Source organism: Muscardinus avellanarius (genome assembly GCF_963383645.1).
Source record: "Muscardinus avellanarius genome assembly, chromosome: 17".
Classification (NCBI taxonomy): Eukaryota; Metazoa; Chordata; class Mammalia; order Rodentia; family Gliridae; genus Muscardinus; species Muscardinus avellanarius.
In genome coordinates this window covers 44,431,211-44,447,260 of record NC_137803.1, presented here as the reverse complement: position 1 = coordinate 44,447,260, position 16,050 = coordinate 44,431,211, and the positions used below count along the sequence as shown (strand labels likewise).

General features: G+C 44.9%; 1 protein-coding gene across 1 annotated transcript; it reads left to right on the top strand.

The window, feature by feature from the left end:
• Positions 1–5,506: 5,506 nt before the first annotated feature.
• Positions 5,507–12,905, top strand: TTR (transthyretin; the record flags this gene model as incomplete). The annotated part of the gene is made up of 4 exons (XM_080714844.1): positions 5,507–5,575; positions 6,710–6,840; positions 8,634–8,769; positions 12,798–12,905. 4 exons carry the CDS (start codon positions 5,507–5,509, stop codon positions 12,903–12,905), a joined length of 444 nt encoding a protein of 147 aa, XP_080570970.1.
• Positions 12,906–16,050: the final 3,145 nt, after the last annotated feature.

Here is a 16,050-nt window from a genome sequence, read left to right as displayed (position 1 = left end):
CACTCATTGCTGGCCCAGAAACTATTCTGTTTCTCTTCTGAAATTCTTAACCTTAATCAAATAAAATTAAATACAGAGTATTACAAAGAAACCCAATTATACCAATATGTTATTTTAATGTTTTCAAATCATTACATATATGTGTATTTCTATTAATTATAAAACTCATCACCGTATCTCAAAACTGCCATAATTTCAAAGTTGTGGCTTGGAAAACTATAACCACCATATATAATTAAATAACTACCATAATTTCAAAAGGATATATTTTGACATATATCCTTCAACTAAATGTAATATGAAAACATCTGTCATTTCTACTGGTGACAAACTTACAGGTACTGCTAATTACCATTCCGGTTTAAGCTTCCATCCACTATATGAGGAAATACAGAAATCTCTATATAGAAAGGTGCAGTATTTCCCCAACCACTTTGCAGATCTTCTGAATTCTCCTACAGACATCAATAAGCGTGCCCCACTAAACTACCACTCGGGCAACTGGTGTGACTCTGCTTTGTTCATTATATGATTATTATTTTTTTTTCTGGTGGTACTGGGGTTCCTGGAAGCCCTTCTACCTTCGGGCTACACTCCCAGACCTATTTTTACATTTTTTATTTGGAAATAGGGTCTCCTAAGCCAGCGTGAGCGGCTGGCTTCGAACCTGCGCAATCTTCCTGTCTCTGCCTCCCAAGCGCGGGGATTACAAGTGTGTGCCACCACGCCCTGCCATTATGTGATTATTTTAAAGTGCGTCTCTGGTCACAATTTCTAAGTTCTTGGACAACTCATTTCATTTCATATATACTACCCAAAGTTAACAGATATATTTTCCATTTTTTCAAGAACAGTCTTGCCATTTAAAAAAAAAAAGTATGAAATAATCACCAAAACTGAAAACAAATGACATGTCCACAAAATGGTAAATGAATGAATGAGTTGTGGTCTATCCATTCAATTGAATATTATTCAGAAATTAAAAGAAGTTAACAAAATTTGCAACTACTTACCCCAAGTGTGCTATTTTGTATTGTTAAAGTTTAAATATGAAGTGTTACCCAAGACTCAGGGTGGGTTTTTAGAAAATGGTTAGATCATGATAGCTCAACCTTAGTGGGTTAATTAACCAGTAGATTAATCCATTTGATGGACTACCAATTTGAATGGATTGCTGGAAGTTCATGGAAAGTGTAGGAGCTGTTCAAGTACTTCTGCCATGACCTTCTGCCTCACCACAGCCTCATAGCAATGGAGCTGACCAGCCTCAAACTGAGACATCTAAACCATGAGCTAAAATATACTTTTCCTCCTTTAACTTGTTTACATCAGGGATTTGGGTTGCAGCAACACAAAGCTGACTGGGCCTACATGACTGTTCTTATGTGTGGGAAATGTGGGGGAGCACTGTGTTCAGAAACCTCTTGGGCCAGAGTCCATCAGATTCCAGGCTCTGGAATTGCTGCTACTTCTCCTAACCTGCTTGCTTTATGGTCACCACTACCATCCCATCGCCTCCTGCCTGCTCTTCCTTGCCCTTTAACAGTGATGCTTTCTGTCCAACTCTATTTTTGGTTTATAATAAGAAATTTAGAAATTTCCTTGTTCCCTAGGACTCATGCTGCTGACTTTCCATCCACTCCCAGCAACCTGAGCTCTCAGATGCTTCCCACTTGAATGGGAAAGGAATGACACTTCCTTTTTTCCTGTGTAGACTGATGATCAAGCTGAAATCTCCTTCTCTACCCAGAAGCTTTCCAGGAGCCCACACTGAAAGGGCCTTTCCTTTGTTTCCCTGCCCTTCCTTATTTGCCCAGCTAACCATCCAAGTTGAGGCAAACATTACCTACAGTGTACTTCCTCCTGTGGGAATTATTGCCCACCTCATCAACCATCAACCGCCTCCTTTCTTCTCTCTCTCTCTCTCTCTCTCTCTCTCTCTCTCTCTCTCTCTCTCTTGCTCTCTCTCTCTCTTGCTCTCTCTCTCTCTCTCTTGCTCTCTCTCTCTCTTGCTCTCTCTCTCTCTCTCTCTCTCTCTCTCTTGCTCTCTCTCTCTCTCTCTCTCTCTCTCTCTCTTTGTGCATGTGTGTATGTGTAAGAACAAAAGAAAGGAAGGAAGGAAGGAAAGAAAGAAGAAAGGAAAAGAAAGACAGAGACAGAGACAGAGAAAAAGACTGGAGATTGAATCCAGGGGCATTCTACCTTGGAGCCGCACCCCCAGCCCTTTTTATTTTGAAACAAGGTCTAAGTTGCTGAAGCTGGTTATGAACCTGTGAACTTTTTTTTTTTTGATGGTACTGGGGGTAGAACCCAGGAGCTTTCTACCTCTGGGCTATACTCCCAGCCCTATTTTATATTTTATTTGGAAACAGGGTCTCACTAAGTTTCTGAGAGCCTCACTAAGTAGCTGAGGCTGGCTTCAGCTATAAAGCACCCCAAGGACATGTCTACGGAGGAACGTTGTCTGTTCACTACCACCTCCACGTCAGGCGGACTATGGCCGGGGCTCCGTCTTCAGAGTGTAGCCAGAGGGCCCTGTCCAAGTGCAGGCACCCTCTAAGCACTCTGCCATTCTAGCTGCATGAGAGTGGCAGGGCGCAACAAGAAGAGGCCCGAGGAAAGCCTGCCAGCTAGACAGAAAAGCCTGGAGCCTCCTCTTCTGTCAGCCTCTCTCCTCCTCACAGTGGGGCTTTGAAAGATTCAAGAAACCAAAGCTCTAACTGCTTCTAATGGCTGCTTATGGATAGATGCCTTAAAATATGTATGATCTCCAAGACAGTTGGACACCTAGACCAAGGGGTGGGTGTCTTGACTTGAAATCGTCTGAGCTAATGATATAAGGCAAATCAAACCCCCCAGATATAGACAGAGCAGGTTCCCAAGCCAGGACTGGGGCTTAGGCTGCTGCTCCTGGTGATATAGTCCCCAAATATGGCACATGGCGGCCTGCGGGAGATGAGTTGTGGGAGATCCTTGCACTAGGGAGTTCTCAGATGCTGTTCCCAATTTGAATGACCCCTAAAATTTAACCATGAAGCTGAGACTTGGATAAAAAATAAAAGGGCTTTTAATGACTATACCCTAGATCATTTTGCCACCTTGATGGCTATCTAGGTAGGAAAGAAAGGAAAGGCCTTCCCAGTGTTTGAGCAACATTCCCAGAGGAAAGACAAGCTAGGTAGGACAGACATAAGCATTCCCTGTGGAAAGTGTATTCTGTGTGAAGAAAGGAACTTCCCTAGGCCCTCTCTCAGTCTGGAGGAAATTTTCTCACAAAATAAGCTCAGTCCCTTTTCTCTAAATCCTCGCTTACCCAGCAACCATCTGACTATTCATTAAATTGGTATTATGGTTTTAAAATGAGTCTTTTATGATTTGCTTACCATTCATCAAACCCCTTGGATTTATCCACCTCAAAGGGAGCTGACAAAATTAAATTCTTTAACCTGCAAAGATCTGGGGCCCCCAAACACGGTTACCTCCCTAGGCTCCGGCTCCCCTGACCACCACAGTGCCCAGTGCAAGCACTTGGCCGGCCACGTAGCTAATCAATTCACTGGAAAAAACATTAGTGACACTCCAGTGCCGACAGCCATGTGCTAGCTGTTTGTATCCTCAGAACATCAATGAGGGAAAAAATAGTTTATCTACAGTATTAAAAAGCCTTATAATAAATAAGGCTGTCCATTACCTGGGAGAAGTCAGAAGAATCAAACTAGTATCATGCCGGTTCACAAGGCTTGTAGGAGATGACCCATGTGGTGCTAAACTGCGTGGGCAGGAGATTTTGCCGGGTTACAAAAAACTTGCAGATGTCTAGGGGTCATAGAGAACAGGCTCTGCAATGGGAAGTATTCAGAAGAATACTAGGTGACAATTAAGAGAAATACTAGTTAGGATTTTCTCCTTAGGCATAGACATTGAATCAATTTATGTTACAACTGTATTTCTACAGCAAAATAGTAGTTTCCAGTTTGTAAAATGCTTTTATATCATCTCATATTAAAAGTTTCTAGAAAGTCAGGTGTGCTGGCACATGCCTATAATTCCAGGTTCAAGATCTGTTTCAAAATAAAAAATATAAAGGGCTGGGAAGTATAGCTTGAAGGTAAATGTTCCTGCGTTTCATCTCCAGCAAACACACACACACACACACACACACACAGTTATTAGAATAGTCATTTGAAGTAGAAGAGTAGGAATTCCTGTTTTACAAATGAATCGGTTGAGTATCTGGGATAGGAAGTAACTCACTGAACCATCTAGGACACTGAGCTGCAGATCTAAGACTGTGTCTGATTCCAGGGGTCTAACTCCAAATTCAGAATTCTTTTTTTTTTTTTTTTTTGAACCCAGAGGTATTTTACCTCCGAGCAAAACTCTCAGTCCTTTTATTCTTTTATTTTGAAACAGGGTCTTGCTAAAATTTCTGAGGCTGGCCTCCAACCTGAAATTCTCCCTTCTCAGCCTTCCAAGTACTGGGATTATAGGCCTCACCACCAAGCCTGTCTACAAATTCAAACCTTTCAATGGCTACTTCAAAGAGAGTCTCTAAGGCTCTACCATCCCTCCCTAGTTATGTTCTCAGCTGCAGTTGTGCACTGTTCCCTTCCTGCAGGCAGCCCACACTCCTTCCCAGTCTCCTGCACACTTTTATATCCCCAGCATGCCTTCCTGTCACTTCTTCCACATCCTGAAGTCTCTGATTCTTCATAATTTCTTGTCAAATTTCTTCCAACCTGACTCTTCTAGCTATGGGAATGTTCCTCCTACAGTGCTCCAAGCTGGCTTCACCCTGGACATGTACTGGTCCAAAATGTTTGTCTTCTCTATATCTCATAGACATTTGTCTTTATAAGGACAAAGACCTGTCTTAATTTATCCATTCACACACACACACACACACACACACACACACACACACACACACACACACACTGGAGAAATCTCTCACCAAGAAGGCTTCCCAAGAACTTAGTTTAGCTAAATCAGACATCTTAAAATGAGGCACTGCCAAAGATTTTCCCTTATTGGTTCATGGGCATATATATCTAGTGCAGTAGTGTTTTCTAGTGCACTATATTTAAGCCAGGTATCATTTAACAAGAAGTAAATCACAACTTGCACCTATTCCTAAAATGAAAGACAAACATGTATATAAGGTAGAAATATTCACTGAAATAAGTAAGGCAAGAATGCTTTTGCATTAACCAAACAGGAGCAGGCTATTTTTTGTATTGTTTGGATTGTTTTGTTTTGGTGATCCAGCTAGTCAAATGACCAGTTAAGAATATTTCATAGAGCTAATGTTCCGATGCACTAATCTCTCTAGACAAGGTTCATATTTGTGTGGGTTACTTATTCTCCTTTTGTTGACTAAGTCAATAATCAGAATCAGCAGGTTTGAGTCAGATTGACAGGGATCAGCAGCCTGGCTTGGGAGAAGGGGATATAAAAGCCCCAAACCCAGAGCAGCCATCACTGAAGTCCCCAAGTGCTTGGCAGGATGGCTTCCCAGCGTCTGCTCCTCCTCTGCCTTGCTGGATTGGTATTTGTGTCTGAGGCTGGCCCCGTGGTGAGTGGAGATTCTCCCCAGTCCCTTTGATATACCGCAGATGTGCAGTAGATATAGATTTCTCCACTACTGCTACAGGCGACCAGCTGGGGTTACTAGGGAAAGGGTACTCATCCTCTGTGTTTAATAGCATTGACTCAAACTTTAAAAAGAATGATGTCCTGCAGAACTTAGTGGACTTGAGGATGGACTCTGGGCTCTGTTTACTTTTACACATCAAGTTTGCAGTGTCTAGCACCTCAATCTCCTCAGATAATAGAAATAAGAATCAGATATGGATGAAGCTGTTAAGGCTGAATTGCCATGAAAGCATCCCTTCATAAATATATTTAGGAGGCAAAACACATAGATTATATTTTGGCCCTTTGGCTAATCAAAGTGTGTGTGTGTGTGTGTGTGTGTGTGTGTGTGTGTGTGTGTGTGTTACTAGGGACTGGATCCGAGAGCATTCTACCTCTGAGCTAAACCCCCAACCCTTTTTATATATTGGTTTGTTTGGAATCAGGGACTCATTAGGTTGCTGAAAACTTCCCTACTTGCTGAAATCTTCACACTTGCAATCCTCCTGTCTCAGCCCCCCAAATACTGGGATTGTAGGCCAGAGACACCTATCGATTAATGTTTGTTGGTGAATGGCATTGTTGTCAGATACCTGATTTTTAGATCCTCTAGACTAGAAGAATTGACTAATAGTATTTATTAAATGGGCCAGAAAGTATGCTGACATTACATTATTGCAACTAGTACCAAGGAATTACTATAGCATCAACTTATTTACATGATTTCTAGGAAAACTGGCCGTGCACCAGGTCTCATCTTTTCAGCACTCCACACAAATGGAGAGGCTGAACCAAGCGGCTGCTCTCAGGGGGGCCTGTTTTCTCCTTTAGAAGTCATTATACACACATCCCAGGTCGATAGCAGTGTGTCTGGAGGCACAAAGCGCTCTTGCTTTGGAAACAATTTGTCTGTGTTACGCTGAGTGGGGAAGCTCATTAATTGTCAACACTTATGCTACTGGTAATGGAATCAGCATGTACTTCCAGCTTTGTTCCAGATTTCTAACCCCATTCAGAACAAATACTTTCATTCTGATCAGTTTTGCTGATTTCCCATTGTCTTCTCTACGCCCAGGGCACTGGAGAATCCAAGTGTCCCCTGATGGTCAAAGTCCTCGATGCAGTCCGAGGCAGTCCCGCTGTCAACGTGGCCGTGAAGGTGTTCAAAAAGGCTGCGGACGAGACCTGGGAGCCATTCGCCTCTGGGTGAGTTGCCAAAGACCACCGCCCTGCTCGCCTACACCAATGAGTAGACTGGCAGTGTGGGCAGATCTCTAACACACCCTCAGAACAAAAACTTCTTGTTCTGTTATGCTGGGAGCAACCAGGAGCCAGAGTATTATTTAGGGCAGAAAAAGAAAAAGGAGGGAGAAGCTCCCCTATCGTTGCAGGAGTTTGCAACCCTTTCAGGTCACAGGCCACTTGAAGGAGGTAATGAAAATTATAGACTCCATGTCCAGAAACATGTGTATAGACACACACATATAAAACATACATGTAATTTTAGTATTTTCAGATTACCTGGAACCCCTGGGTGACACTCAACCTGAGACTTTTTTTTTTTTTGAGGGTCTGGGAATGGAACCCAGGGGGCATTTGACCTCTGAGCTGCACCCCCTGCCCTATTTTTATTTTTTATTTTGAAATAGGGTCTCACTAAGTTGCAGAGGACTTCACTAAGTAGCTGAGGCTGGCCTCAAACCATGATCCTCCTGTCTCAGTCTCCTGAATGCTTTCAAGCATGCACCACCATGCCTGGCTTTAACCTGAGAATTCTTGTCTTAGAATTTGTAGGGCAATAAACAATGTAAGGCCCTGTTTCAAAATAAAATAAAATAGGGCTTGAGGTCTATCTGAGAGACAGAATGTCCCTGGATTCAATCCCTGATAACTAAAATGTGTGCACATGGACGTGTACACACACACACACACACACACACACACACACACACACACCCCAAAGAGATAAAATAGATACAAAGAAAAGAGTCAGAAGTCATATGCAGGTTCTCCCTTTCTTTAGGTTTACCAGTATGTGAATAAATGATACTGTCTGTGAAGGTCACCCTCTTGCCACAGGAACCAAGAGTGAGACCCTGCTGTCCTGGAGCATAAGTTAGAGCAACTTATGGCCACTTCTAGGAACAGCCGTGAACACTCATTCAGTCACTCATCCAACTCTGAATTCCAAGAGAATTGTTTTTTATTTTGTGGAGATTTTTTGGAAAGGGAGCGGGTGTTGGGAATGGAAACCAGAGCCTTCCACAAGCTAAGCAAGCACTTTCTACCTCTGAACTACACCTCGGCTCAATTTTATTTTAATTTATCTTATTGTTTTGTTTTAAAACAGGTTCTTACTAGGTTGCTGAAATTCTCACTAAGTTGCTGAGGCTGATCTCAAACCTGTGATTCTCCTGTCTCAGCCTCCCAAGTACTGGAATTACAGATGCTTGCCACCATGACGGGCTCCTTGGGACTTTTTCAAGTAAACTTTATGCCTGTGTTGTATTCTCATAAGAGGAAAAAAAAATCTACAATAGGTTTTGTGAAAAGCTTTTATGAATTTCCTAGCATTTAACTTCAAAAAGTGACTAGAAGCTGGGCGTGGTGGTGCACGCTGTAATCCCAGCATTCCTAAGGCTGAGACAGGAGGATTGCGGTTCACAGATGGTCTCAGCTACTTAGTGAGGCTCTTTTCAACTCAATGAGACCCTGTTTCAAAATAAAGGATAAAAAAATTGGGGCTGGGGATGTAGCTCAGAGGTAGAATGCCCTTGGGTTCCATCCCTAGTACTGAAAAAAAAAAAAAGTTACTAGAGTTTTCTTTCTCCTAAATTGTTTGAGGAAAAAAATATAAAGTATACATTATTTGCATATATCACACACACACACACACACACACACACACACACACACACACACACACACGGCCGGGGTGCCACTTTGCCAAGCTATTTATTCCTTATGCCTGACTTAATGTGGACTTTTGTGTCTTACAGGAAGACCAGCGAGACTGGCGAGCTGCACGGGCTCACCACAGAGGACAAGTTTGTAGAAGGGATGTACAGAGTGGAATTAGACTCCAAGTCCTACTGGAAAGCACTTGGCATTTCTCCGTTCCATGAATACGCAGAGGTGGGTGTACAGATCCTTAAATTGTTTGGTTAATTGGTTCCAGGAAATGTACAGCTGTGCTTAGCATACGGCAGAAACGGCCCGGGAAAGCGCCGAGCGACCACAAGCTCCCTTTCCCATCCCACAGCCCGCTGCAGTCCTAAAAGCAAACTCTTCCCTGAGCTAGGTGAAAACTCACTTAGCAACATGCCTGAGCTTCCTTAACACCACGTGGAGCCTTCCATTCCACTTCTTATGACTGTTTATTTGCTGAAGAAATATTAGTGTTTGATTCTGAGGCAGTTCTCCAGACCCCACTGAGGGTGTTCTGTCTTATTTCTCTAAAACCTGAGAGGTTCTTTATTTCAAACACATCTGGCTGCCCAGTGGTTTGAACGAGCCATTCTTGGCAATCATAGAAAGACAATAAATTAAAAATAAGAATGGCAAGGCAATAGGGAAATCTATCAAGAGGACATCATGTGCCAGCCACTATGGTAAGTGTTTTCTGCATCTCATCTGCATGACCAACTCATTGTGGGTCCTATTATTACCCCTATTTTACAGATGAAGAAAGTGAAACTTGGGGGAGTCCAGTGTCACAGATCACATGCTTAGATTGGGTCAGTGCTGGTGCCTCAGGAAGCTTTTCCCTTTGAGAAACCAAGTTGTTTTATTTTTTGCTTTGTTTTGTTTTTGTTTTTGCGGGTCTGGGAATGGAACCCAGGGACATTTGACCACCGAGCTACACCCTCTGCCCTATTTTTCATTTTTTATTTTGAAACAGGGCCTCACTAAGTAGCTGAGGCTATCCGCAAACCATGATCCTCTGGTCTCAACCTCCTGAATGCTGGGATTACAATCGTGCACCACTATGCCAGGCTTGAAACCAAGTTTTTTAAGCCATATTTGTAACTTTCTATGAAGTAAAACTCTTCCAAGAAGCCAGGTGTGACAACGTACACATATAATCCCAATACTTAAGAGGCTGAGACCAGAGGATTGCAGATTTGAGGCCAGCCTTAACAATTTAGGGGGCCCCTCAGAAATCTTGTTTCAAGATAAAAAATAAAACACCTGGCATGGTGGCACACGCTTGTAATCCCTGCACTTGGGAGGTGGAGACAGGAGAATCGCGCAGGTTCAAAGCCAGCCTCACTGGCCTAAGAGACCCTGTTTCCAAATATATATACATGGTAGGTTTGGAAGTGTAGCCCAGAGGTAGAAGAGTTTCAAGGAACCCCAGTACTACCAAAAAATAAAATAAAATAAAAATAAAAAATAAAAAAGGGCCAGGCTATAGCTTGGAGGTAAAATGCCTCAGATTCAATCATTAGTAACTACCCCCCCAAAATTCTTCAACAGTTATACATGGGCCGAGTCTCCTCACCTCCTCCTTATCTTAACCCAATAAATCATTTAAAACAGATGGTTGTCGTGGAAATAGAATCCAGACAAGTTGGTCAGAGTTAAAGATCAACTAATTCCATCAAAAATAGCTCAGCATGAAAGGGAACCATTTCTGACTTAGAAATGGATGAGATTTTCAATTAACATAAGAGAGTTCTTTTAGTAGACAATGTTACCAGGGAAACTATAGGAGCCTGTTTGAGTTCTGGGGCCCACGAGTCACTAAGGGAGTCCCCACTACCAAGAGGCATGTCTGGCTACTTTGCAGCCAGACACTAAGCTGATGGGGTGGGTGCAGGGTATAGACAGGCCTGCCCTCCCCCGGAGCACTGGGTCTGCCTCCCTGGGACCTCCTTTGTCCTGGGGCTCAGCCTCATGGGAAGAGTCATCACCAGTATTTCCCAGGACCATGTTGTTCCTACTCATGAAATGTTAGCCTTCTTGTCTTCTATTCACTCTTCTAGTATTTATTCAACAAACATTTAAAAAGTAAAGCCGGGCGTGTTGTATTCTCAGTACTTGGGAGGCTGAGACAGGAAAATATGGGTTTCCGGCCAGTCTTAGCTACTTAGTGAGGCCCTCCGCAATTTAGTGAGACCCTGTTTCAAAATAAAGAATAAAAATTAGGGCTTGGGATGTAGCTTGGAGGTAGGCTGCCCCTGAATTCAGTCCCTAGTATCACAAAAAATAAAAATGAAAAATAAAAACCTACTGTGTTGAGCACACCACAAGACACTAGAGAGTCAGAAGGGAAAACACACCTCCTGACCCCGGGGTGGCAGGGAAGGGACAAGCCAGGGAGAGGCCAGGCGGGGAGCGCTGAAGCAGGTGTCCCGTCCTGGCTGGTGTGTGACTCCAGCACAACCTCCTTTCCTGAGGCGCCTTATGCTACAGAGAGAACTGCAGTCCTTCAGGACTGGGCACCTCTCCTGGCCGGTGATGCAGCTGGGAGAATTACTTACTATGGAACATTAACAAATTTCTTTGGAACTATTAGGCCTATCCCGTTCATGGGGTCTGGATCACAGATTACACCTTTTACAATTGTGTGTGTGTGTGTGTGTGTGTGTGTGTGTGTGTGTGTGTGTGTGTGTGGTACTGGGATTCCTGGAAGCCCTTCTACCTCTGGGCTACACTCCCGGACCTATTTTTTTTTTAATATTTTTATTTGGGAAACTGGGTCTCTTAAGCCAGCAAGGCTGGCTTCGAACTTGCGTGATCCTCCTGTCTCCGCCTCCCAAGCGCGGGGATTGCAAGCGTGCTCCACCACGCCCAGCTCACCTTTTACAATTTTAAGGAATAATCTGTGGGGCTGGAGGCTGCCCAAAAAGAGATGCAAACTTTCCCTAGTTGCTTCTGGAGGTGTCCCTAAAGGCTCTGCTCTCCTCCAGAGAGATTCTTAGGACTGTCCCACCTCCTCTCACCCAGAGAGCATTTCTGCTTTGAGTACGGCTTGCTTGGATCGTTTTTCCTTCTGGCCTTAGTCCTCCAGATTTTCTTTCTTTTTTTTTTTTTTCATATTTGAAGCAAAAAAAAAAAAAAAGTGTTTACACAGAGCGGACCCAAAGCTCAACCTAGGGCCTGTTTGCAAAAATAAGTACAATTGAACACATCATCCTTGCCCTCCACCTCTCCCCTGAACCAAATGTATCCCCACCTGCCTCATTCTGGACCCCCGGCTCCCACCTGCGCCTCGGGCACTTGGCCGGCTCCTATGGTGACCATCAGTTCCAACAGCAGCTCGCCCAATCAGAAGGCTTCAATAAGCTCCAAAAGCATGAGTGGACATTGCGGAATGCCAACATGGTCTCCTGAGATACAAATGGAGTCCTATCATACTTTTGCACTGTATTTCATTGCTTATTATATACATAAAAATATCTATCTTCTTCATGTTAGAAAGTACAAAGGAAGCCAGGCGTGCGGGTGGATGCCTGTAATCCCAGTACTTGGGAGGCTGGGACAGGAGGATCACAGGTTTGAGGCCAGTCTCATCAACTTAGTAAGGTCCTTTGCAACTTAGTGAGACTCTCTTAAAAAAATATATATAAAATAGGGCTGGGGTATAGTCCAGAGCTAGAACACCTCTGGGTTTGATTCCCAGTACAACAGAAGGGGAAATAAAATGAGAAAAAAGGAAAGGAAAAAAAGAACATGCAAAATCTCTGGGTTTGGAAACATGTGTCCTACCTTCCTGGTGTGTCTGTCCCTGTATGAATGCAGCACACACCAACTCACAAGCCTGTTTGCCTATCTGTAACCTGGGAAGAACTGTTCCTTCCAGCTTAAATTATAGGTCTCAGAGTCGCAGCATGATCAATAATCACCATTCCCACAGGGCTCCTGCCACTGGCCTTTTTTCCAAGCCATGGGAATGGACCAGAGCTGTGAGCAATCCGTGAGCCCTCAGTCAGACTAGGGCCAGGCTCACGTGGGCATTCGCAGAACAAGAGGCCTGACTCTTGTACGAGGCTGGCTTCACTTGCAGCATATTCTGACGTTTGCTTTATGTTCTATTTTCCAGAAATAAGATAATAAAATAAAAACAATCTTGCTTACACTGGATTTGCAGCAGTCTCTGACCACGCCTCGCACTTTGGGGCTCTGTTAGAAATGGCCGTGTCTGTCCTCTCTCCTAGGTGGTATTCACAGCCAATGACTCCGGCCACCGCCACTACACCATCGCCGCCCTGCTGAGCCCCTACTCCTACTCCACCACCGCCGTCGTCAGCAACCCCAAGGAGTGAGGGCTCGGTGCTCAGCGTCAGGAGCGCACGATCAGGCGCCAGCCGTGTTCCATGTTTACGGAAGCAGTGTTTCCACTCTATCCATCTGTTAGAAACTCGGGAAGAGACAATAAAACATTCCTATTAAAGCACTTCCCGTTTCAGTTGAACTGATTTTTTTTTCTCACTGTTGCCTCTCTAAAGAAAATCCAGATTTTACAGAGAAGCAAAAGAATTTAGAAAGTCTCTATCCAGAACTCTAAAAGAGATCAATATTTCCAATATTTTGTAAGGAAAGCACATATTAAGCATAAGCTGCAGTTGTTAAAAACATACATCCTGAAAATGAAAACCCTGCATTTCCTGTAGCCTCCAGCCAACAGAACGGTAAGGGCCTCCTCACGGCAGGCACTGAGTCTTTACTGAGTTCAAGAGTGCCGTGGCCCCCACAGGCCATGGCAGTGCACGCCTGCCATCCCAGTCCCAGGGAGGCTGAGACGAGAGGATGGTAGGATCGCAGACAGCCTCAGCAACATAGTGAGACTGTTTCCAAACAAAAAATAAAAATGTCTGGAGATGTAATTTGGAGGTAACATGCCCCTGGTTTCAATCCCTAGTACCACAAAAATAAAATAAAATTATAGTACAGCCCCAAGTTGACATTCCTGCAGGGACTCAGCCATGTGGAAATTATCTGAATAAAAGACAAAACCACAGAACAATCACAGGCCCAAGTGGCACAGAAACCAAAATCTATGCATGGAGAACTAAGCTGTGTCAGGCACTATGACACGCCTTCCAAACACCAAGAGCATCACACATGAGTCCCACTGGCATTTTACTAGCCAGAACTAGTCAGTCACCCAGCATCTTAATCTGCTTTCTGTTACTATCACAGAATACCTGAGTCCGGATGATTTACAAAGAATAGAGGTTTGTTTCTCCTGGTTCTGGAGGTGGGGAGCCCAGGAGCATGGCCTCTGCACCTGCTCAGCTCCTGGTGGGGGCCTCACAGGGCTTCGAGTCATGGCAGTAGCAGTGGGCAGTGGGTGCTGGTAGAAGAGGCAACCCACGAGGGGCAGCCTTGCTTTGTCACAACCCGCTCTCGTGCAGAGCTGAAATTGTGAGTGTGAAGCCCATCCTGTGAGAAAGCCGTGACACCACTCATGAGGGCCACCCTCCCGACTGTAGAACCCACCACCGCCTCCCAACACTGCTCCACTGAGGGGACAGGCTTCAACACGTGGACTTCTGTGGTACGCACGTAAACCACAGCACATGGTTCTACCTCCAGGCACTGAGGAATATGGTTCCTGGCTCGGGGTCTCTCCCCAGAACAACACTCATGTCAGAAGAGGAGCATTCATCTGAGTTGACCAGCACATCCCTGCCTTGGTAAGGTCTGGAGTGGTGGGAAAGGAGGCCCAAGGGAGGGCTGGCTTCTGCTCCCACTAGAGCTGTGGGTTCATCTTAAAGGCAGCACCTATCCACAGGGGTAACCTTGACGTCAGTCCTCAGTCGTGCCCTGTGGCTGGGGCCAGGAGAGCCTCCAGCCAGGACCCCCCAGTAAACCCAAGTCTGATGCCTGGCTGAGGCTTAAACATACCTAACAGCCTTTTAGTTCTCCTCCAAATTTGAATCTACAATCTTTTTCTTTTCTTTCTTTCTTTCTTTCTTCCTTTCTTTCTTTTTTTTTTTTTTTTTTTTTTTTTTGTGGACCTGGGGATGGAACCCAGGGGCATTTGACCTCTGAGCTACATCCCCTGCCCTGTTTTTTATTCTTTATTTTAAAAGAGGGTCTCACTAAGTTACAGAAGGCCTCACTATATAGCTGAGGCTGTCCGCGAACCGGAATCCTCTGGTTTCAGCCTCCCGAATACTGGGATTACAAGCGTGCGCCACCATGCCCAGCTCCCTGCCCTATTTTTTATTCTTTATTTTGAAACAGGGTCTTACAAAGTTGCGGAGGGCCTCACTAAGTAGCTGAGGCTGTCCACGAACCGCGATCCTCCGGTCTCAGCCTCCCAAATGCTGGGATTACAAGCGTGCACCACCACGCCCGGCTATGAATCTACAATCTTGATATCATCTGGTTACACAGAGAGAGCAAGGAGTCTAAAGAGAATGGAGCGCAGGGTGGGCTACGGAGGGATTACACCTAGTGATGTGCGTGTATTTATGTACCACACTGAATCTCGCTAGAATGTATAATGGACCAACAAAAGTTTGTTTTTTTTTTTTTTTTTTCAGTAGTGGGGATAGAACTCAGGGGCATTCTACCTCTGAGCTACGCCCCCATCCCTATTTTTTTTTTTTTAATATAACAAGGTCTCACTAAGTTTCAGAGGGCCTCACTAAGTAGCTGAGGCTGTCCTTGAACCGTAATCCTCCTGTCTCAGCCTCACAAATGCTGGGATTATACGCGTGAGCCACCATGCCGGGCTAACAAAAGTATTTTAAAAAAGAGAATGGTCAGGATATAAGAGAGACTTTAGATAATAGAAGAGAATCCCCAGTGGAGTGATGGAGGGGACCAGGGAAGGGGGAATAATGAAGGAGACGCTTCCATTGAAGTTACATACCTATGTAGAAGTGTCAGTGCCAATCTTAACATCATCATGGGGAAGGGGGGGGGCAGCCGGGGGAGCGCACCGGGTATGAGCTCGCGGGTGTCGCTATCACTCTGAGCTACATGATGATGTGAGACTGCAACGCACCAGCGAAAGTGCATTTGACAGAGAGAATGGAGCGAGTGGGGTGTGATGGTTTCCACCTGTAATCATCACAGTACTTGGGAGGCTGTGACAAGAGGATCACAGCTTTGAGGAAAGCCTCAGCAACATATTGGGACTCTCAGAAGTCTAAGTGAGACGCTGTTCCAAAAAATCCGAGAGGAGCGTGCGCATGCGCGCCAGAACACAAAGGCGGAAGTGGCGCGAGGGCGATTGTGTTGCGAGCGCCTTCCAGCCCCGCAGCCTCGCGGTGGGAAGTGGTGGTGGAGGAAGAAGAGGTGAAGGCGCTGGGCCTGGGAGTGAGGGACGCTCCGTGTGGCTGAGACGCCCGCCGCACGGAGGTCACCTGCCGGCTCTGAAGATTTGGCAAGGCAGGCATAAGAAACACCAAAGGAAAAAGACCAGCCCAACAGAGATAATTTTGGAAGCCCTAG